Here is a 22509-nt window from a genome sequence, read left to right as displayed (position 1 = left end):
CTAAATTACATGCAAGGCAGCTGCGACCTCCCTCCCAGACCTGCCTGTAGCTATGGCTCCACTCGCTGTGGTGCTGACTGCTGTCACCTGGAGGATATGTGCAGTGTCCTCCACTAGACTGTCAACGCTGGGAAGGCTGGACCCGGTCGCCCTTCTACAACCCTCCTACGCTGTGCAGTCACACACAGGGGCCCCATCTGCCTGGACCTAGAAATTGGGTTTCTATAGAAGTTATCTAGTGAGCAGGCTCAGTGGCACAATGGATAGTGCACTGGACTTCTAGCCTAAATCTACAGTAGTTATCTAATCAAATCCTACATCCCAGCTAGTAAAGGGAAGACCACGAGACCACAGTCCCCGCCAGCTTCTTCGTGCTACTCAGGAAACTACCGGCACTGGTGTGTGTGCACTCTTGGCTGAGCAGGGACCACAGAGGCCGTGATCTTGCCTCTGCACTGCCACCATCCCGCCTCCAGGGATCAGGCCAAAAGCCTGGTCAGGCTGAAAAAAGAAAATCCACCCACGGGGGGAAAAATGCCTCTTACTGAACCCTTGCATTTAAACCCACAACTATCACAAACTTTATGAATTCATGCGCTTCAACTTGATTCCAACTATGAAATTATCATATATAAAACAGAATGTCAGTTCTGGTAGAGCAAAAGGCTAAAAACAAAAGGCATCCCTGGCGGTGTTTCCACAGGGTCTGATTTGGAGGAAATTTGACATTTGGAAACCCCAAGCCTCACTCAAAAGGAAAGAAAGAACCCCACTTTGTTACAGGGAAGGGTACTGCTTTGATGGAGCATGGGGGTGCAGAAAATGCTTTCATGTCATATTTTATTACATCAATGGCTTGAAAATTTTTATTTAACCTCAGCAAATATTGGAAATAGAAAAATGAATTCTGCAGAATTTCACAAATAAGTTTTCCAATTTCCACTAACAAATGTTATAATTCAATGGCTAAGCAGTTATAATGCTATGAACATTCACCACAATGAATGTGCTGAAATAGAAAACAGGCAAAGAGACATTAAAATATTACTTACAACAGCATTATTACAACATATTTTCTTTAAAATTCCAACGTGGATTTCATCACTTCAAAAGATATACAGCATTTCCATTATATTTGCAAACTTAACCTTATACATCTTTTAAAATCTTGAAAATTTTTTAAGCTGTCTAAAAAGCACTTAGCAAAGTCGATAAGTCTACATAATGGAATACTATCCACCCCGGTATAAATTTTGTTTTAGGAGAAGGTGGCTGTAAACACTCATCATCACACAACATGCATAGCCTCTGCTGACCTTCCTTCTTCTGAATGCGACGCCACTGCAATTGTGCTTTACTACAGGTAAGACAGGTTAAGAGAAGCTGCAGATATTCAGGGACTGGCAGAAAGAGCATCGCACAGGACCACTAGGTTTAGGTGACCTAGCTACCTGGAGTCCATCTGAGGAAAGTTTCACTTGACAATAGAAGCTTGAATCCTGGATCATTCGGTTTAGAAACAGGCTAGACAAGAGAGAAAAAGAGGCCCTTGTTGGAGTTGGCTCCATCTTTCCTTAGCTCACATAAAAGCAGGGATCCAGTTAGTGTAATGCACTGTTTGGCTTATTTTTGGTGTGCAATTATACCAATAGTACGTCTGATATTTAGAATGACAAAAATAGGGTATAGTTGAAATTTAAAGTGACAATGAGCACACTTAACAGTGGTCTGTGGTATCTGAGGAAACTTTAGATGAACAGAAAACCACTGCTGCATGAGTCCACCACAGCAAGCTTTTACAATCCAACTACCTTTTCATGTTCGTGTTGTGTGTTGAATAGAGGTTTGTAAGCATCAAAAGGTCTTATAGGTTAAAAACGATCAAAAACCATTTTGAGGAAGTGGCGTCTCCACAAACACTGTACACCCAGACAACGCGGCATTTGTGTTACACTAGCACCCGACTGTGTGCCAACACTAATGTAATCAGCACAACTGGGGTGTGGTTCCTTCCCAGTTAAAGGAGCTATATTACAGAATGGATCACTGTTGCAGACCAGTCAACACAATATTCAAGTAACAAGGTGTTTAAATGGATAAGTGAAAAAAATTTTACCTAACACTTTACACATCTACATAAAATTAAATAAAACAAACTTTTAATGCATATGCAATACAATTTATATCTTTTAGGATTTCTAAACTAAAAGTTAAACTATTATTTGCATCAATGATACTATATTTTGCACAATAACTTATACTTAGGAGAAAATTTTCCACAAAAAAATATATAATTATGACATTCACATTGATAATTTTTAAGAAGACAAAGCTTAAGTGAACATTCCATCTGAAGCAGTTATCACATCCCAAACCCTACCTGCCAATGCACCTAATTCTTGATATGTTAAAAAGTCTTCATATAAATAAGATCAAACCACTGCGCTTTTAAAGCTAAGTGATTTCTTACATTTACATCATTGCAAAGACAGTGTAATGAAAACAGTTTAAAACACAGTGCTATCTTATGCGGGAAAGCACAACAAAGGCAGTCAAGGACAGCTCCCATTTTCCCTCTGTCAAATAAAAATGACATGCCCCTTCCTCTCGAGGAGAAAGCCCAGGTCAGCTGCTATGATCACAAGTGATTCTTCAGGGCTGGAGACCATTCAGTGCCAGGAACCAAGTAAAGGGATAGTGCAGAATACAGATCAAGGCCTGGCACTGCTGGTCGGCTTGCCACACTATATAAGAATTAGCATCAAGCTTCCAAGCACTGCCAGGAGCGACCAGGCTATTTTCCTTAAGAGAGATACAGACAGACCTATTGGCAGGGTGAGAAACGCACTGCAGCAATTGCCTACTGCTTCTGTTAGCAAGAAGGAGGTCTTGAGGGAAGCACGGAGAACCTAAAGCTTCAACTCATACCTTAGTGTCCCCTTTATGCAATGTGCAAACTTAGGCTGACTCCTTCCCATGCTTCTCCTGCCGCCCTAGGTGTACACAGCAGGCTTATGGTGAAAAGAAGCCCCTCCCTCACCACTAGTGTTATTTTGCTAACCCTGTCTCCAGGTAGCAGCGGCAATCTGGGACTCCTCTGATGCTTCCCAGGCTTTTACGTGACCAACACACACCTGGCACGGGAATGAGATGATGAAGGGCAGGCAAGTCCCATTGTACTTCCCTTTTGAATGACCTTTCTCCAGACTATACTAAAAAAAAATTTACAATTCCAAAAAACCTAGGTTTCTAGCTGACCCTCTTTCTAAAGAGAAAATCAGCTGACTTCAACAACAACAACAACAACAACAAAAAACAAGGTGCTTGGGAGTCAAAACGTATCAAATTTTAATTGCATATTTTAAATTCTTAAGAATTCTGTTTATGCCTTAAAGCATCTGCATTTTTTTTGGTATTGAAAGCAGAAAAAAAATCCAAATGATGCAAACAACAACAACAACAACAAAAGCGACTTCAGCGTATTTAGTGCAGTCTGAATGGCTGTGGGGTGGGAACAGGGTATGTTAGAATGCAGCTCCTCAACCCTCAGCAGGCCCATGGTCTGGTAAGATAACAAAAGTGATTCTGGAAGTCTCAAAATGTTTATTAGAAATTTTTACTTGTTACCAGAGTCCAACCAAAAGGCATTACAGACCACTTGGTAGGTTATTTCTTTTCATCTCAGTCTCACTAGACCAATACATTGATCACTTCTCTGTCCTGTACTCTGATATGAAAAGAGAGTGGATGGTGTTTGTGTAATCACATCAGCACATGAAGGACACAAACTGACATACAGAGTGCCACATAAAAGGCCAGGCACACCGAGAGAATGCGGAACAACACGCAGCTTTCATAAACCAGCGCCAGCTATTCTAATATCCTGACATTTAAAATCTGCACTGTCAGAATCTGCAGCAAGCTCTCCCCTGTCTCCTAATCTCAGTGATGTCATCTTTGGCTAGCAAATAACTTGAAAGAAGAAATAAGACACTAAAACAGAAAAAGGATTGATACCATGGTTGCCAAAAGGAGAAGGCACCAATTCCAAATTTACAAGCACCAGGTACAGTGATGTGGGCCGAACCTCTTGGAGGTGGGGGGTGGGGGGTCAGGAAAAGATGGGGTGGCAACCACCCTGGGGTCACAATGCTGAAAAGTTGAAGGCAGAAAGCATTGAGGTCCACGTTCCCTTTAAGCTACAGTGTCCAACGACAGTTGCAGTAAATGAGCTTTGTAACACTTGGGAAGGGAGAAGAGGGAGATTTAAGCCAACTCAATTTATAAATCATAACTATACCCCATGTTTAGGGAAATGTGAGTTGCATCAGGATGCTTGGCATGATAAAGGTTATGATGCAGTCTGGCAATATATATTAGTTTCCAAAAAAGCGTATTATCACTTAGGTGGTTGTCTCAGAAAAGAACAAGAGAAACTTTCTAGAAGGCCAACAGGGTCGCGGTTACTCTGAAAATTACTCTATGCACAAAGTAGAAATTGCAGGCCATGCAGGAACAGAGTCGGGCCTTCCGAGGAGACTGCCTGCTCTGAAGCTGCTGACTGGGAAGAGCTGCCATTGGTGGGGCTCGGGGACTCCGGCGGGGGAGGCGGTTCCCAGAGTCACAAGAGATGTGCAGGCCATGAGATTTCCCCAGCACGTGGGCAGAGTGTGAGATGCAGTGGAGCTCTCTGGGAAGTGGCGCCAACATGGAGGAACGAGCAAAGAATTAAGGCAGATGGAGCACAGGACTGGAAGTATATGCCTTTTTTGGTAATAGCTGCTTGTCCAGAGAGATGTGATGCAGATGGCTAGGTGATGTCTTGTAATACCTGATATCCCGGATAACACAGTAGTCCACACCAAGTGTTCAAAGCCACCAGTTTCTCAGGAGGCAGATGCATATCTGACATCCAGAACAGAAGGAGCCTGAGGCCAAGAGAAAGAAAAAAAAAAAAAAAAAAGATCAAAGAGTAGGTAAACAACACAAGCTGCTATTTCCAGTGTACTGAAAAGAGAAGGTAGCCAGCAAACCTGCAGAGCAAACACCGAGTTCTTTTTTTTTTTTCTTTTTTTCGCGGGGGGGAGACAGGTCTCACTCTGTCGCCCAGGCTGGAGTGCAGTGGCACTATCTCGGCTCACTGCAACCTCCGCCTCCTGGGTCAAGCGATTCTTCTGCCTCAGCCTCTCAAGTAGCTATAACTACAGGCACCTGACTCCACGCCCAGCTAATTTTTGTACTTTTAGTAGAGACGGGGTTTCACCATGTTGGCCGGGCTGGTCTCAAACTCCCAACCTTGTGATCTGCCTGCCTCAGCCTCCCAAAGTGCTGGGATTACATGCGTGAGCCACCATGCCCAGCCCACCGTGTTCTTAAGGGCAGGGCAAGCGTGTGGCCTCTCCAGCCAGACGTCTTGGCCTCAAACCCCGGCCCTCCCACTTTCTAGATGTGTGCAAACAAGTTATCAGTCTTTTTGAGCTTCAGTTTCTTCACGTGCAGAAGACACATAGTGATAATACCTACTTCACCAGGATTAAATTCAAGTGCCTGAAAACGGCCCGGCACAGTAGCTCACGCCTGTAATCTCAGCACTTTGGGAGGCTGAGGCAGGTGGAACACTTGAGGTCAGGAATTCGAGACCAGCCTGGCCAAAAAGGCAAAACCTTTCTACTGAAAAGAAATATTGGCTGGGCGTGGTGGCGCACACCTGTAGTCCCAGCTACTTGGGAGGCTGAGGCACGAGAATCAAGAGCTCGGGAGATGGAGGCTGCAGTGAGCTAAGATCGTACCACTGCACTCCACTTGCTCTGGGCAACAGAGCAAGACTCCGTCTCAAAAACACAAATGAGCAAAAAAACCTGAAAAGGGCATATGAGCACAGTGGCAGCCCTAACTCCTCTCACTGGCTTGAGGGCATGCTGTGGCACCCAGCCCGTTCAGCACCCAGACACTGGTTCCAGCTGGGATACAGGAGCCCATACGATCCCAGGATCTTCTTTAAAAGCTATGAGGCATTTCCTAACTCCCCTCTCCCATTTTTTAAAACGGACTCCCAGACCCAAACCTAAAGGTTGCATAGCATCTTACTGCTCTCTGCCACGCTCATGGTATCTTATTGCTAGAGAAACAACTGGGCCATGCATCCAAAATCTCAAAGTGATTGTTCCTTCAGTTAAAAATCATAAAATTTACAAGAAATGTTCTTAGATAAATGAGGAGATTTCTCCTCACTGGTAATACACTTAATCATTTTGTAATTTTAAGTGACATCTTTCTGTCTAACCTATGGCACCCTTTCTTCAGTGTAAGGTTGGATATGACACCGTTCCCAACCCACCCTTGTCCACGTCAAATAACTATGAATTTCAGAAGCTCAAAATGCTTTGGGCTACCTACCTGCCTCTAAGCCCTGAAGGAAATAATCTATAACTGACATACCATTCTGTTACTAGAACTTCTAGGAATTCTCATGTTCTCCCTGTGGCTTCTGCATAATACATAAAACCTGAGGGCAGAAGGGACAGGCAGGACACCAGCAGACATCTTTTTCAGCTGTTGGACTCTACAGGACAAATAAAAAGGTGAAATTACACATACCCCAAGTTCTGTGGACTCACCAGACAGACAAGTAAGCCAGCATTCTAACAAGTTCCCTTAGGCCCTTGGACACAGAGAAGCAGCTGGTCACTAGATTAATTTCCTTCTGCAAACTAACATATGGAGAACATAAAACTAGGTGGCAGAGCAGGGGTGTCACTACAAGAAGCAGAAAAAGAAAGAAACTCAAGAAATAGGCCGGGCGTGGTGGCTCACGCCTGTAATCCCAGCACTTTGGGAAGCAGAGGTGAGTGGATCACTTGAGATCAGGAGTTTGAAACCAGCCTGGTCAACATGGCGAAACCCCATCTCTACTAAAAACACAAAAATTAGCCAAGCATGGTGGTGCACACCCATAATCCCAGCTACTAGGGAGGCTGAGGGCTGAGGCAGGAGAAGCACTTGAACCTGGGAGACGGAGGTTGCAGTGAGCCGAGATTGAGCCAATGCACTCCAGCCTGGGTGACAGAGGGAGACTCTGTCTCAAAAAAAAAAAAAAGAAAGAAAGAAAGAAGAAAAGAAAGGTACGAGGGGGTACATTTTAAATGACTAGCGGAGTGAAAAAGTTTGTAAAGGGATATAAGGACTACGAAACTAAACACGAGTTAGATAATACCATTCTTCATTTTGTTTTGCAGACAAGCCGGGTAAATAGAGACATGGAAGATCAATCACCAAGGAAAAACTATGATCTGCTGCTTGGAGGAGCCATAACTAGACTGTGAAAAGAAAGACGGTACTTTGATGTGCAATCCACATGGTAAGTGGATCATTACGGAAGAACCTTCCGGGCTAATAACAAGGTTAAAAAAAAAATACTTGACTCACTTAAGTCAGTCAACCAATGATCCAAGAATAAGAGAATGAAGAAAAAAACATATGCACAACAACTGACATCCTGTTGGTAGGAACTCTTGGTCCTAAATTTACTATGAGATTTGTTATGCCAGCCCAGCCAACACTGGCTATGATCAAATGCGAAGAGGGAATAGAGCCAGAGTTCCCAACTGTTTCTGCTTCCAGTCATCCTGGGACTGAAGCCGGAAAATAACACACACACGAAGCAAGCTTTCATTCCTGCAAATTCTAATGGTTCTTCCCCAGCAGTCTCCAGCTTTTCAATGCTTCCTAAACTGAGTGCTAACAGGGGCAATTAGTGCTGGTACAAAAATCACTGAAAATAGAAAGAAAGAAGAATAAAGAAAAAAATCACTACTGAAAGATAAAAACACCATCATTTAACTCACATGCTCTTTTCAGGCAGAGCTATGCATGGGGGGTGATTCAGGGGTACTGACCTTGGCAATATTATAGATTTGGTACACTTATTACGAAGATTTTCGGCAAAAGCCTCTCAAGAATCTAATTCTAACAAATTTAATATGTTTCAATGGTGTTCTTACAGATGGCTGTGCCTTGAGGTCCTTTCTCCAGGCAGCAAAGAGGCCCTGCATGGAGTGGCGGCACCACACTCCCAGGGGATGCCAATACCTCACGAGGTACTTCCATGCTCAGGTCAGGAGGGGCCTTCTGGGCTGTTTCTAGAGCCAGGCCCTTGGAGCAAAATGGTAGCACACACAATACAAAATAGGTAATCTCAAAACATTCCAGTACGGTTTGAAAAAGGCTTTGATGTGAAAGTGACCTTCCTTATAAAGCTAAATTAATTCTTAAATTACCATGCCTCTGAACAAATTCAGATGCAAAGTGATTGGCAGGTAACTCTTTCTTATGCCCAGCCACAGGCTCATCTGCTCTGGGAATAGAGGGACAAATGTAACAGCAAGGCAGGCCAGGCTAGATGGGGAAATGGCAGGTGCCCCTGACACAGGAAGCAGGGGGGTGACAGATGAGACCAGGGCTATCATTCCAGAAATTAGCCACCATCACAGAAGTTCCAGCCAGCCACAGAATTGTCCCCATCAATATTTAAGCCAATCAGCCCCAAAGAGTATCAAAGGCTGAAAGATCTGGACAGCAGGGAGAGGCCTCAGGAGCTCCTGGTTGGCTCGCTGTGCTACGTCATGATGATGTGACCGCACATTCCTCACAGAACTTCCACCTTAGTGTTTCACAGGACAGCTTTCACTGCATTTTTACTTTTTGTTTATGCCCCCACTCCCCTGTCTTTGTCACTCAAGATTTTACTGTATTTAAGAAAAAACTGATAATGCAGAGTATTTTTTGTAGCTGGAGGAAATCAGGAAGGAATTAAGGATTTGCCCAGAAATTAAAATGTGAATAATATACAGGCACAAAGAACTGGAGTCAATGCATACACATTACAGATATTTACAGGTAATACTGAAGTTACTAATACAGCTGAAACCTAAAAATCTCTATAGCTGAAAAAATTCATCACTTTAGAAACTGGAATATCAAGCGTGAACCTGACAGAGAAGTGACTGTTTTGTTTCAGATTTACCTCGTCTTCCTCTTCAGGCATCTTAATGGAATTATCTGGGGACTTCACAGGCTTCTGGTTACTGGGCCCATTGGTCTCTTCTTTACCATGTTCTGCCTCCCATTCTTGTAAAACTTCATCTATGTTGAAGCGACGTCGATAATTTACAAAAAAGTTTTTCACCTGTACCACTGATTTGTTCCCGATCACATCTGAGATTGCCTGAAAATCTCGGCCGTATTTCCTGATGGCTAAGGATGTAAGAAAGCATTTTTTAAAATACAAGAGAAAAACATTTTTTTAAAGCCACAAGTGACACCTCTTTATCCAGATAAGAAAACATACAGGCTTTTAACAGCAGGCAATAATTTCGTGTATTATTAGAGTAGGAAAAAGTACCAGTCAATTCTAGACACATTCTGGAAATGACCGACCCTGTCATTTGATATCTGTCTTCCCATTACATGTCACATAACAGTTGAAGTCACCCAGCAATTGCCCTAGGGTTGGAGACATTCTGCATTCATCTTTTGGTATCGCAGGTCCAGAGCGCCCCCAACCTTTAAATCCGAACACTCTGTCTGCTTCTTTTGGGGTTTTGTACTTCCTGACTAGTCAGAGCTCGATGAGTAAGTAGTAAAATGAAATACACCTTTAGAAGACTGAGGGTTCCCGGTTAAGTTTTTACGACTTGTAAGAAGTGGGAAAGGAAAAGAAAAAAGCCCAAAGGAATACAGTAATTTGGCTAAAATGATATCCACTAGGACATAATTGTCCAAGAATCTATTTCTACATAAATAGGTGCTGGGAGTAGGGCGGGACGTAACTTTTCCCTAAAATCTACCAATGCTCCTAAGCTCTTTTTTTCCCATTTAAAAAAAAAAAAAAAAAAAAATTTTAAGTCAGGGTCTCCCTCTGTTGTCCAGACTGGAATGCGGTGGTGTGATCATGGATCAATGCAGCCTTGAGCTCCTGGGCTCAAGCAAATGCGTCAACCTTCCAAAGTGTTGGGACTACAGGTGTGAGCCACCACAGCCGGCCTCCTAAACTCTTTAGAAGAACTTCCCCCTACCTTGTACGGCGAGAAGCTGCTCTTCTGTAGTCCAACGTGCGTTACATTTCTGAATGACCTGGATATCCAAATGAGCCATTTTAGCACATTACATTTAGAGATGAGTATGTCCTTATGAGCTTAACGAATCTTTCATTTTCTCTTATTGGAATTTTAACATCAACTAGGTTCATAAAGTTATGTCCATATACTCTTCCAAGAGATGTATATTGGGGATGTATCACTCCAATATTAAATTCTTAAAAATGTAAAACTTTTGAATATGACTTCTGAGATGATGTTAACATAATCCTACCTCTGGAAGTCGATATGGTTCTATTCCACCATCAAGTTTTTCTTTGAGAGCACTGTTCGTCTGTTTAATATTCTGGATCTAGGAAGGAAAAAATAATTTTCATTTTAAAAATAAAAACTATATAAAGGTATGAAAACAGAACTTAAAAACCTAAAGAAACAAAAACCCAAGAGTAAAGACGTTACTAACATCTGTTGTAGCTGAATTCTGAGGTCCCTATGGTATCCTTTGAAGCGTCTAACTAGGTTTATCATTTGCTTGTTCAGAGCAACAGATAAGGTACAACCCAAGAAGGAGGGGATGGAGGGCTCTCACATACACAGTCCTGGATCCACAGCTTCCTAACAGGTAATACCTGAGCAGCAAAACACCTCCCTGGAGTCTTATATAAAAGACAGAAGAAATCCCTGGGCTTACTACCACATAGGATTGAAATGAAGTAACAGAGCAGCCACAGTACAGACCGAAAAGGCCCAGTCTTTACAACAGAACTGTGGGTGCAGCCTCACAGTGCCCCAAGATCACTGTGCTGTCCACTGCTTCTACACAGGGCGGAAGTGCACAAGCATAGATTCCTTTAATGATGGGGGAGCGGGGAGAACACAATGTCAGTGAGATTTCCAGAAGTCTAACTTTGATTAACTGTCACATCTTCACTTTCCTACAAATTATCTTTTTCCACATTATTGCCTTAGCTCAAGGTAATCTTTCACTGTCCTTACCCAATCCAAAGAAAGACCACAAACAATACCAACCTCCCAGGCTATGGCTGCTCCTAATTTTCCCATGGACCCTTGAATGAGACAGGTCACGGAAGTATGCTATTTTCTCTCTACTCCAAGTAGAGGGCATATCCGTGTCAAGCACCAGGGAACTCTGAACTCCAGCATTTTTCATCTTTGAATAATCACACAAGCAACTAAGAAAGCCAAGGGAAGAGGAGCTTGATTTTCTCAAGTAAAATGTAAAAGACATTCATGAGTAGAAGATGCTACCCAAAAATTTTTAAATTTTTTTCACTTGTAATTAATCTAAATTTAAACAACCACACATGGGGCTGCTGGCTGCTATGCTAGACAGTACAATCTCTTAGGATCTTGCTCAGTGGTCTTTCAGTTACCAAAAACCCAGGAAAATTGCAAAGTACTCAGATTATGTTCACTGGATTCCTTTTTGGCTAAAAATGCAACATAGCAACTTCTGGCAGGAAAAAGTCAAGGTTTAGAATATTACACGTCCTCTTCGCATTCCAGTGAAACAGACCACTCTTGTCACTCTAGCTGGTTGTTCATAGATAGTACAAAACTGGGTATATATTGCACTGTGATTAAGTAACGTCATAAAAGAAGCAGAGAGAGTAAATGCAAAACATCTACAAATTCTGAACTAAAAGCTAGCTCTAAATGCTCAGTAGCCTATACCCCTCTTCCTGATGCATTTTCCGTATCAGAAATATCTAGGCTGCATATATACCATGGAAAACTATGCAGCCATAAAAAAGGATGAGTTCATGTCCTTTGCAGGGACATGGATGAAGCTGGAAACCATCATTCTGAGCAAACTATCGCAAGGACAGAAAACCAAACACCGCATGTTCTCACTCATAGGTGGGAATTGGACAATGAGAACACTTGGACACAGGAAGCGGAAACATCACACACCGGGGCCGTCATGGGGTGGGGGGAGGGGGGAGGGACAGCATTAGGAGCTATACCTAATGTAAATGACGAGTTAATGGGTGCAGCACACCAACATGGCACATGTATACATATGTAACAAACCTGCACGTTGTGCACACGTACCCTAGAACTTAAAGTATAATTAAAAAAAGAAAAAGAAGAAGAAGAAGAAATATCTTAGGCTGTGTAGTCCCAGTTACTTGCGAGGCTGAGGTGGGAGGATGGCTTGAGCCTGGGAGGCAGGGGTTGCAGTGAGCCGAGATCGCACCACTGCACTTCAGCCTGGGTGACAGTGCCAGACCCTGCCAAAAAAAAATTAGGCTAGTAAAGTGGCTCACACCTGTAATCACAGCCCTTTGGGAGGCCAAGGCAGGAAGGATCATTTGAGCCCAGGAGTTCAAGACCAGCCTGGGTGACACAGCGAGACCCTGTCTCTACCAAGAAAATTTTAAAATTAGCCAGGCGTGGTGGTGCTCACCTGTAGTCCTACCTACTTAGGGGGCTGAGGTGGGCAATTGCTTGAGCCCAGGCCTTTGAGGCTACTGTGATCCATGACTGTATCACTACAGTCCCAGGATGGCCAACAGAGCAAGATCCTGTCTCCAAAAAACAAAATACACCCCCTCCCGCCCGCCAAACATCTAGTATTTATTAAGCAGGAAAAAAACAGAGATTACTGCCACCATCATGCTAACTGGAAAGTGAGTGGCAATGAAATACGTAAGAAATAGGATGCAAAGGTAATCACACTTAAAGAAAAAATAAGATGAAAAATGGAAAAGCCATCCACTTGTTCTGACGCCCTACCTAGACACCACCCTCCCATCCAACCCTCAGTCATACAGAACTTTCTGTTTTCTACTTTACTGTGGGCACAGTGATTCCTCTTTTCACATCAGATCACTTTATTCTCCACTCAGGGAAAGACCTGATGCAACCAGCACTGTTCACTGGCTAATTTAAGAGACATGCCCAGCCCCCTTCTCGCTGGTAGAGGTTGATGATGTCTTGGGAAGGAGGAAGAGCAGTACACAATGCACGGGCACACAGAATTCAGCTAAGGAGCTTCCAGTAAGGCTTTTGCTTGTCCTGCTAAAAGGGACAGACAGGTTACCTCCACCCCCACCTCCCCTTCATACTGCCCTGAATGCAGATGTGAGGGTTGCAAAATGGCTGCAGTAGCTTCCAACATGAGGCAACAAGCAAGATGAAAAGCCAACAGCTGAGAATGGCAGAGTAGAAGACCTGAAAAGTACCTGGGTCCCTGAGAGCATCACTGAACACATGAACTAACACCAGTAGCCACTGATGTTGGCACTTCTTGCTATTTGAGAAAAACCCTAAATTGTTTAAGCTGTTGTTAGTTGAGTTTTCTGCTATTTTCAGAATATATCCTTGATATACCAAACATGGCGGCTTCCAGAACAAGTGGCCCAAGTGGACTGACTGCCCATTTTGAGTCTAGAAGCACATTTGGCAATGAACACACTGCTGCACTGTGGCGCTAAAAGGCTGTGGAAAGGAAATCACCCACTTCCTCTCTGAGTGAGGCTGAGTCCTCCCTCTTCATAACTGTGAGCGACCTTCAAATTTTAAAAATTCTTGCTCTTGACCCTGCTCTGAAAACCAAAGAATCTTTTCTCTCTCACACTATGGAGTCAATAACATCTCGGTGCAAGAGGAAGGCCTCTTTTTCTTTTCTCAATATATTAAACAGCAACCACCAGGAGCTCACTGAGCAGAGGGAGAAAGGAGCATCCTTGTAAAGGAAGATGACACTGTCAACAAGAGCTCACAGCCCCAGAGACAGTTCTTCCAGTGCAAACAGAGCTTCAAATGCTCTCTCACACAGTAGCCCGGACATATTCTGTGAGATCGGGCAGGCCAGGATTAATCTCATTTGAAAAGAGGCCTAGAAAGATTAAGTGATTCTCCTAAGATTAGAGTGCAGCTGTGCCAGCAGCCACGACAAGAAGCCACTCCTCTGAGCACACAGAGTGTGCTTGGGTCCTGGTCTGGGCTGCCTCCCTAAACCACAAGAAAGACGGCAGCACACCCTGCTCTTCGCGTCTATGAGATGACAGTTGGTCTCCTGTTTAACCTTCCAAGGGAACCATCAAGATAAATCAAAAGCAGCAAAAACCAAAAATAAACTGTCAGTCAGCAACTTGCTGATGGGTTTCTGGAAACTGAATTCCAGAGAGAGAATGAAAGGACAGGACCCAACTACTAGGTTGAATTTTCAGTTTAAATGTACTACGCAATCAGATTAAAATAATAAGCTACATAGCTCCTTTACAAGAGCACCAAAAAAGTACCAAATATCATGGAATGACTAACAAAAGATGCATAAGTTCTTACACAGAAAACAATACAACATTGAGAGAAATTACAGACCTATAGAAGTAGAGGGGTATATCAGGTTCACTGATCAGAAAACTCAATAAAGACGTTAATTCTCCATTTTTATCTACAGATGCAATACAATCCCAATCAAAATTCTAATAGAATTATTTTTCTGAAAATTGATAAATTCTAAATTTTATATGGAAATTAAAAGGCCAGGGATAACCAAGACAATCTTGGAGAACTTATATTACATCAGATAACTAAATTAATAAAGTACATAAAGTTAGGACAGTATGTATTGGTGAAGGACGAACAAAGAGATTAAAGGAACAGAGAACCTCAAACCAGACTCATATACATACGACACTGGATGTAAAACAAAGGTCCTGCTGCGTTGCAAAGGAGAAAGGACAGTTTCTTCAATAAATACTTGATCAAATTGATACTCATAGGAAAACAAAACAGTGACTATTAATCTGACATGTAACTACAAATACAGAAAAACATTTCTAGATCAAAATGTAAAAGGTAAAACAACACTTCTAAGATTAACATGAGAGAATATCATCATGACCTTGAGAAAGGTGAACGGAACTCAAAAACACTAACCTTAGAAGACTAAGAAACTAAACTACCTTAAAATTAAGAATTACTGTTCATCAAAAGATACCATTAAGAGTCACAGAATGGAAAACATATTTACAGCATTTAAAATACAAGTTGTAGAAAACAACTTAGAGCCTAAAGAACACCTATAAACCAATAAGAAAATACGCAACCTGACAGAAAAAAACAGATGAGACTTGAGTAGACACGTCACAAAAGAGGATATCCAAATGACCAACAAATGGATGAAAAGGTGAGCAACCTCATTAGTCATCAGGGAACTGCCAAATAAAAAAGTACAATGAGGCATCATTATAACCCATCAGAAGGGCTAAAATTTGAGACTACCAAAATGTGACAATGATGTAGAGCAGTGGTTCTCAAATGGGGAGAATTTTGCCCCTGTGAAGTAATCTGATAATGCCTAGGGATATTTCTGTTGTCACAACTGGTAGGGGAGAGTGCTACTAGCATTTAGTGGGTCAAGCCCAGGGATGCTGCTAAACATCTTGCAGTGCACAGAATGGCCCATCATGGCGACAGTGCTACAGCTGGGAAACGCTGATGTGCAACCAAAACGCACATAAAATCACAGGACCACTTTGAAAAACTGTTTAGCTCTCAGGTTGAAAGAAAGCCAGACATAAAATAAACAGTACCATATGACTTTCATTTATATAAAATTCAAAAATGGACAAAAACAACCTATGGTTTTAAAAATCAGAACAGGGCCAAGTGTGGTAGCTCACACCTGTAATCTCAGTACACTTTGGAAGGCTGAGGCGGGCGGATCACTTGAGCTCAGGAGTTCAAGACCAGCCTGGGGAACATGGCAAAACCCCGTCTCTACCAAAAATACAAAAAATTAGCCAGGTGTGATGGCGAGCGTCTGTACTCCCAACTACTTGGGAGGCTGAGATGGGAGGATCACTTGAGCCCCAGAAGCAAAGGTTACAGTGAGCCAAGATTGCACCGCTGCACTCCAGCCTGGGCAACAGGACAAGACACTGTCTCAAAAACAAAATAAAATTTAAAAAAATCAGGGCCGGGCGCGGTGGCTCAGGCCTGTAATCCCAGCACTTTGGGAGGCCGAGGCGGGCAGATCATGAGATCAGGAGATCGAGACCATCCTGGATAACATGGTAAAACCCCTAAACATACAAAAAACATACAAACATACAAAACATACTAAACATACAAAAAACAATTAGCCGGGTGTGGTGGCGGGCGCCTGTAGTCCCAGCTACTCGGGAGGCTGAGACAGGAGAATGGCATGAAACCGGGAGGCAGAGCTTGCAGTGAGCCGAGATCGCGCTACTGCACTCCAGCCTGGGCGACAGAGCGAGACTCCGTCTCAAAAAAAAAAAAATCAGAATAGTGGCCACCCACGAGGAGGAGTCAGGTAATAAAAGAGGGGTGGAGTTGCTGAGGGAATGCAGCATCCCATGGAATAGTGACCAGGAGGGAAAATGCACGGGCCTGGGGGCAACATTCCGTTTTTTGACCCAGATGCAGGTTACTGGAGAAATCATGGAGACACAGACACATATATAATATAAATATGATATTCATATGCTTTCCTATATACTTCAGAAATACTTTCAGATCACACTATATCCATACACTTTAATTTATATGTTCATTAAAAAGAAAAAAAAAATCAATGGGCTAGTACTCAAGATCTGTCCAATTCCTTCGAAACAAAATGCTCCTTTGAGATTTGCGGAAAGAGAACATTCACATATATGAGTAACAGAAACACTTCTAAAGTGCTAATTAATTCTTTTACATCCAAGACTGGGCTTATGAGTACCTGTCGTTTGACTGAAACCAATTCCATGTCTAGTTGTCTCAGCACCGTGGTAGCAGCAGTGGCATTGGCAGAAACAGCCTCCACATCTTCTTGAGAAAGAAACATTCCTTTTGGAGGTTTCCTTTTTGCTCTATTTTTAGCTTGTGTGCTATGTTTTTCTTTTTTGACCTGAGGAACTGTCTCAGTAGGGGGAACCTGCATGATACACACAGGTGATGAACGAAACTTAAAAAAAAGTCAAATGATCAGTAATAAACATTATTTATTTCCTTAAAACGGCACCAAAACAATCTAAAATACCATGCCCTATCAGAACCAAATGAGATCTACAAATTCTAACAGGCAGGTCACAGACAGAATTTGGGCTACTGAGTTTGGACTAAACACAATGAAACTGTGTTCCATTCCTTCTTGTACAAATACTTCCTTACTCTATCATTTCAAGCCAATGAAAAAAGAATTCTCAGCTTCCTCTAGTAATATAGAAAGAAAAAAATCTGTATTCTCTGCTAGTGAGTTTTGTGGCCACACACACATCTGTATTTATCTACATGAAATTACAGCTTTTTATACACGTTTTTGGATAACACAATTTTTAGGGCAACTTATATAACTTACTCTAAAATAATATACCTTATCATTTAAAAATGCATGATGGCTATTAATTTCTGTAAAACCAAAACCTTCAGAAATGAAACACAGTAAAATCTTGTCAAGTTAAAGAATATAACTTACTAGTAACCATTTTAAGAACAAGTTTTTATAATTGCTCATAATTCCATCTTGTTAGTGCATTAGCATTCACTGATAAAGTTGAAAATATGACTTTCTGCTTCATATTTTAAAAGACTGAGCTAAAGACACTGCAAAACTATAATGGTAGTGATAATTTCTTCAACAAGTGGGTAATACAAAAATATTAGTAGGCAACAAACTGCTGTGTATGGGACTATGATGTTTAATAAAGATCTCCAACTGACTACATCTGTTCTAGTATCATTTTAATACTTAAAAAAACTATGGGCCAGGTGGCTGGGCGTGATGGCTCACGCCTGTAATCCCAGCACTTTGGGAGGCTGAGGCGGGCGGATCACGAAGTCAGGAGATCGAGACCACCCTGGCTAACGCGGTGAAACCCCGTCTCTAAAACTACAAAAAATTAGCCAGGTGCGGTGGCGGGCGCCTGTAGCCCCAGCTACTCCGGAGGCTGAGGCAGGAGAATGGCGCGAACCTGGGAGGTGGAGCTTGCAGTGAGCCGAGATTGCACCACTGCACTGCAGCCTGGGCGACAGAGTGAGGCTCCGTCTCAAAAAAAAAAAAAGAAACTATGGGCCAGGTGTGGTGGCTCACGGCTGTAATCTCAGCACTTTAGGAGGCCGAGGTGGGTGGATCACTTGAGGTCAGGAGTTCAAAACCAGCCTGGCCAAGATGGTGAAACCCTGTCTCTAGTAAAAATACAAAAATTAGCCAGGCATGGTTGTGGGTCCCTGTAATCCCAGGTACTTAGGAGGCTGAAGCAGAGAATTACTTGAACCCGGGAGGCGGAGGCTGCAGTGAGCTGAGATCGGACCACTGCACTCCAGCCTGGGCAACAGAGCAAGACTCCATCTCCAAAAAAAAAGAAACAATGATTTAGCCATTTTCTTTCTGATTCAGAAATAACACTATATAAATAAGAATTATAAAAAGTGTATGAAATCAAACGTTTTCTCTCATTTAAAATGTGCCACTGAAAAACCTAGTAAATACCAATACATCAACACAAAGCTTAATAAAAACTCCAACTACAATTTGATTTCCCAAACAATCTAATTTAGCTAACCCTCAGGATCTTATTTGGGCATTCGTATAAATTATGCAGAAAAAAATGACCAATTTCCAATTTGGTGATATATAACCAAAAAAAAAAAAAAAAAAGCCTTAACAATGTATCTAGAACACGTTGACTCAACAATTCAACTTCCAGGAATCGGTTCTGATGGAAAAAACCTATGAGCACAAATACTGAGTTATGTGAGAATCAACCCAGCGCTGTTTATAAAAGCAAAAAACAGGAGGAATAAACAACTGGGAAATCCACATAGGATAAGGTAACTCAATTATGAAACATTCATGTGACAGAATAATATATAGCTATGTATACAAATATATTTGACATAAAAAAAATTTAAGGTCCAGCCTGGCCAACATGATGAAACTCCATCTCTACTAAAAATACAAAAAAAATTAGCAGGGCGTGGTGGCATGTGCCTGTAATCCCAGCTACTCGGTAGGCTGAGGCAGGAGAATCACTTGAATCCGGGAGGCGGAGGTTGTAGTGAGCCAAGATCATACTACTGCACTCCAGCCTGGGCAACAGAGTGAGACTCTGTCTCAAAAAAAGAAAAAAAAAAAAAATCAGGGCTGGAGGTGGCTCATGCCTGTTACCCCAGCACTTTGCGAGGCCACAGTGGAATGACTGCTTGAGCCCAGGAGTTGGCGGCTGCAGTGAGTCATGGTGCCACTGCATTCCAACCTGGGTGACACAGGAGACCCTGTCTCAAAAAAGAAAAAGAGAAAAAAAAAAATCAAGGTAGAGTAAATTTAAAAGGTTCTAAAAATTACAAAGCTCCCATTATATTATTTTTAAAAAGTGACTAGATTCAGAATTATGAATATACAGGCATATACATTTTACTGAGAGAGTTCTCAGGAAAAAGTCACCAAAAGGTTGACAGTGATTATGGATAATATTATAAATCACTTTAATTTTCTTCTTTCAGTTAGCTGTATTTCCTACCTTGTCTATAAGAAACATATATTACTGATGTCATTTTAAAGTTTAGATAAATTTAGACCCTTCTGTTTTTATGGGCTTAAAATAATAACTGTCCTTATAATTTGGAGCAGAGCAAGAGAACTCTCTGAGAAATTTTTTTGAAACTATAGACTGTGTCTTTGGAAAAATACCTCTATGAACCTATGTAAAAGATACATGCAATTGTAGAGGTTCACGAGCCCCCTGAATCCAGAAACTACAATCTCTTGTATAATGATTTTAAAATGATGAGATGAAAGTCACCATGTGAGAGAGGATGGTCCTGGCTCCCCCTGGTGTGACCAAATTGCTGCTTCTGAGTAACAGGAAGGCTGTGCTGAGTCCCTGCCAGCTCCCTGCAGTCACCCCACGCGTGGCATGGGTGCCTAGGATGGGAAGACGCTGGGCAGCTACAGCATGAATGGAGACACTAAGGCTGCCTGGAATTCACTAGACCACTTGCTAACCTACTGAGCTAATGGCTTACGAAGACAGTCAGTGAGGACTGCTGTTCTAGGGAACATCATTACTCATTAGTGCTATTTTCTATCCTTTAAGGCTTCCTTTATACATATCTATTGGCAAACAAAATTATACAATCTATAAAGCAAATACAGTATTGTTGAAAAAAAAGTCATATCATGCTGCTTTCCACATAGCACTTAATATATTAAGTAGAACAAGCAAGATGAATGTTTTATTTATGAAACTAGTAATAAAATTTATTCGCCTAAACAATACTAGGGGGGAAAAAATACCTCCTTTTTGCTTTCCTTGTTTTGATCAACCTCAATGTCAATGGGATTGTTTCCATTTGTCTCTTCCACTTCATCCTCACTGGAAGACAAGAACAAGTTATTGAATGATTATTTTGTACTAATTTTCCAAATAAAAACAATAAATTGATTTAACTGAAAATTTTGTACTAATTTTACCAAATATAAATAATAAATTGATTTAATATAAAATTAGTATGTTTTCAGGCTGCTGAGATAAAAACATCTTTGTAATTCAAACAGAATACCAACTCCATAGTTCTTTCAGTCTAAGTGATGAAAAACTACTAAAATAGATTCCTAACTTCCCAATCCAGATCTAAAACACTATTGCTCTATATTTGTAAACTGAAAATATCAAAATGAAAATGCATTATTTACATGTTATTTTCCCATAATTATCTATTGAGGACTAGGACATGATTACTAAACAAAACTGAGAAATTATGGGAGAATAAATTTCCACTGCACTGGGAATAAACCTGCCAACAGTAAAAAAATCCTTTTCCAAGTACCATCTTTCTGCCCAAGGCCACACAAAGTCTGAGGCTTTTCTGGTGTCCTGGACAACTGATGTTTTAAAATTATGTTTAATTTTAAAAAGAAAACTTACATTGGTAAAGCACTTTAAATGCTTTTTGTAATATCCTGAATGTAGTATTTCATAATTTAAAACAAACAAACAAGAAAAGCCCTGGTGTAGGTAGGAATGCAACCGTAAAAAATGAGAAAACTAAGTCTACAGAAGTCAAGCAGCCTGCCCCAGTTTGCCCACCTCGCACTGCCTCTGGAATCCATCCCAGGGGACCATGCCCACTATGCGCCACCTCCTCCCCATCCTCCACCAAGGTAGCAGGAAGCTCTAGCTGAGGAAAGAGTGTCCACAACAAGAGCCTTCGGCTAAGGGAATTTTGTCCCAGTCCCTGCCATGACTTTCACAGGCAAGTCCTGTTAGAAAGCCAACAATTCATCAGGTGCTGCTGCAGCATCTCCATCCCCGCATCCCAAAAGTGGTTAAGGTGCACATGGGAGGTGGAGGCAAAGCACTTCCTGACCCCATCGGGACTAATGCAAAAAAAAAAGCCTCTAGGGAGTAAGAATGGAAGTGTTGGCAGGTATTCTTATTTCATACTCAAGGATATCCAATCCCACTCTGTATTATTTAATTTTGATTGCTGCTTAGTAAACTGCACCTGCTTATAGTAACAGACTTACTATATAGACGGTAAACTAGGGAAATGAAAAAGCTTCATTAAAAGTTAATAAGAGTACTCATCCATAAATAAACCTACTAGTATATAAGTCAGAGGCAAAAATATGCAGATGTATCATGGTCAATAATTTTATAGGCTCTTACAATTGAAAAGAGCTTTGGAGATGTTCTTAACATCACTCTCAATTTATACTTGGGCCAAGAGGTTTGAATTCTCCAAAAGTGATACTCAACTTTCAATGTGTTCTCACATGTTACTCTTTCATTTGAAATGATAAAATTCCATCCTGAGATGGGACACTGGGGACCATATATTTCATCCTCCTTCATTTTATTTTTTTATTATTAACTGATAAAAATATTACAGGAAATGTGGAAAATAGGATTTTTTAAAACCCACCTATATATCTCACCACCCTAACAAGGAAACCATTAGGTCTGCATGCTGCCTTCTGGACTTCAAACATCTTCATTTTAGAGTTAAGGAAAACAGAAGCTTGGGGAAGACACATGTTGAAGTCACCTGCCTGTTGAGTATGTACAATTTTACACATTTTGAAAAATAAATTAAAGACCTGAAACATCCCAGTGTAGCCTGTGGCATGTAAGTGGAATCTTCAGAGCTGAGACTAGAGCCCATTTCTGAGTGTGAGTACCTGGCCATTTCCACTTCTCTGCTACATACAAGACTGAGGAAGTGATGGTTAAGAAGTATTCTCCATACTAAGCTATCCTTAAAACTAACATCCTTACTAAGAGATTATAAAATGTTTCTCTTTCTCATTCACACACAAAAAACAGATGGTCAAAAAAAGCAGCAACTCTAAATTGTATTGTATTTTTGTTTCCACATGGCAAACATAAAAACACACCAAATGAATCTTGTAAAAATATACCATATTAAACCT

General features: G+C 41.5%; 1 protein-coding gene across 1 annotated transcript in view; it reads right to left on the bottom strand.

Annotated features, from left to right (window-relative positions):
• Positions 1 to 838: 838 nt before the first annotated feature.
• Positions 839 to 22509, bottom strand: part of RCOR1 (REST corepressor 1) — a 136712-nt gene continuing 115041 nt past the window's right edge. Inside the window, exons 7-12 of the mRNA XM_054449326.2 lie at positions 20371 to 20449; positions 16816 to 17010; positions 10369 to 10446; positions 10074 to 10131; positions 9023 to 9252; positions 839 to 4928 (exon numbers count right to left, since the gene is read on the bottom strand). Of these exons, the coding sequence (XP_054305301.1) occupies positions 4887 to 4928; positions 9023 to 9252; positions 10074 to 10131; positions 10369 to 10446; positions 16816 to 17010; positions 20371 to 20449 (682 nt within the window). The 3' untranslated portion in view covers positions 839 to 4886. The remainder of the gene's footprint in view (positions 4929 to 9022; positions 9253 to 10073; positions 10132 to 10368; positions 10447 to 16815; positions 17011 to 20370; positions 20450 to 22509) is intronic.

This window comes from Pongo pygmaeus, chromosome 15, assembly GCF_028885625.2.
Source record: "Pongo pygmaeus isolate AG05252 chromosome 15, NHGRI_mPonPyg2-v2.0_pri, whole genome shotgun sequence".
Taxonomy (NCBI): domain Eukaryota; kingdom Metazoa; phylum Chordata; class Mammalia; order Primates; family Hominidae; genus Pongo; species Pongo pygmaeus.
Note: the sequence above shows the minus strand (reverse complement) of the source record. Positions and strands in the feature narration are given on the sequence as shown.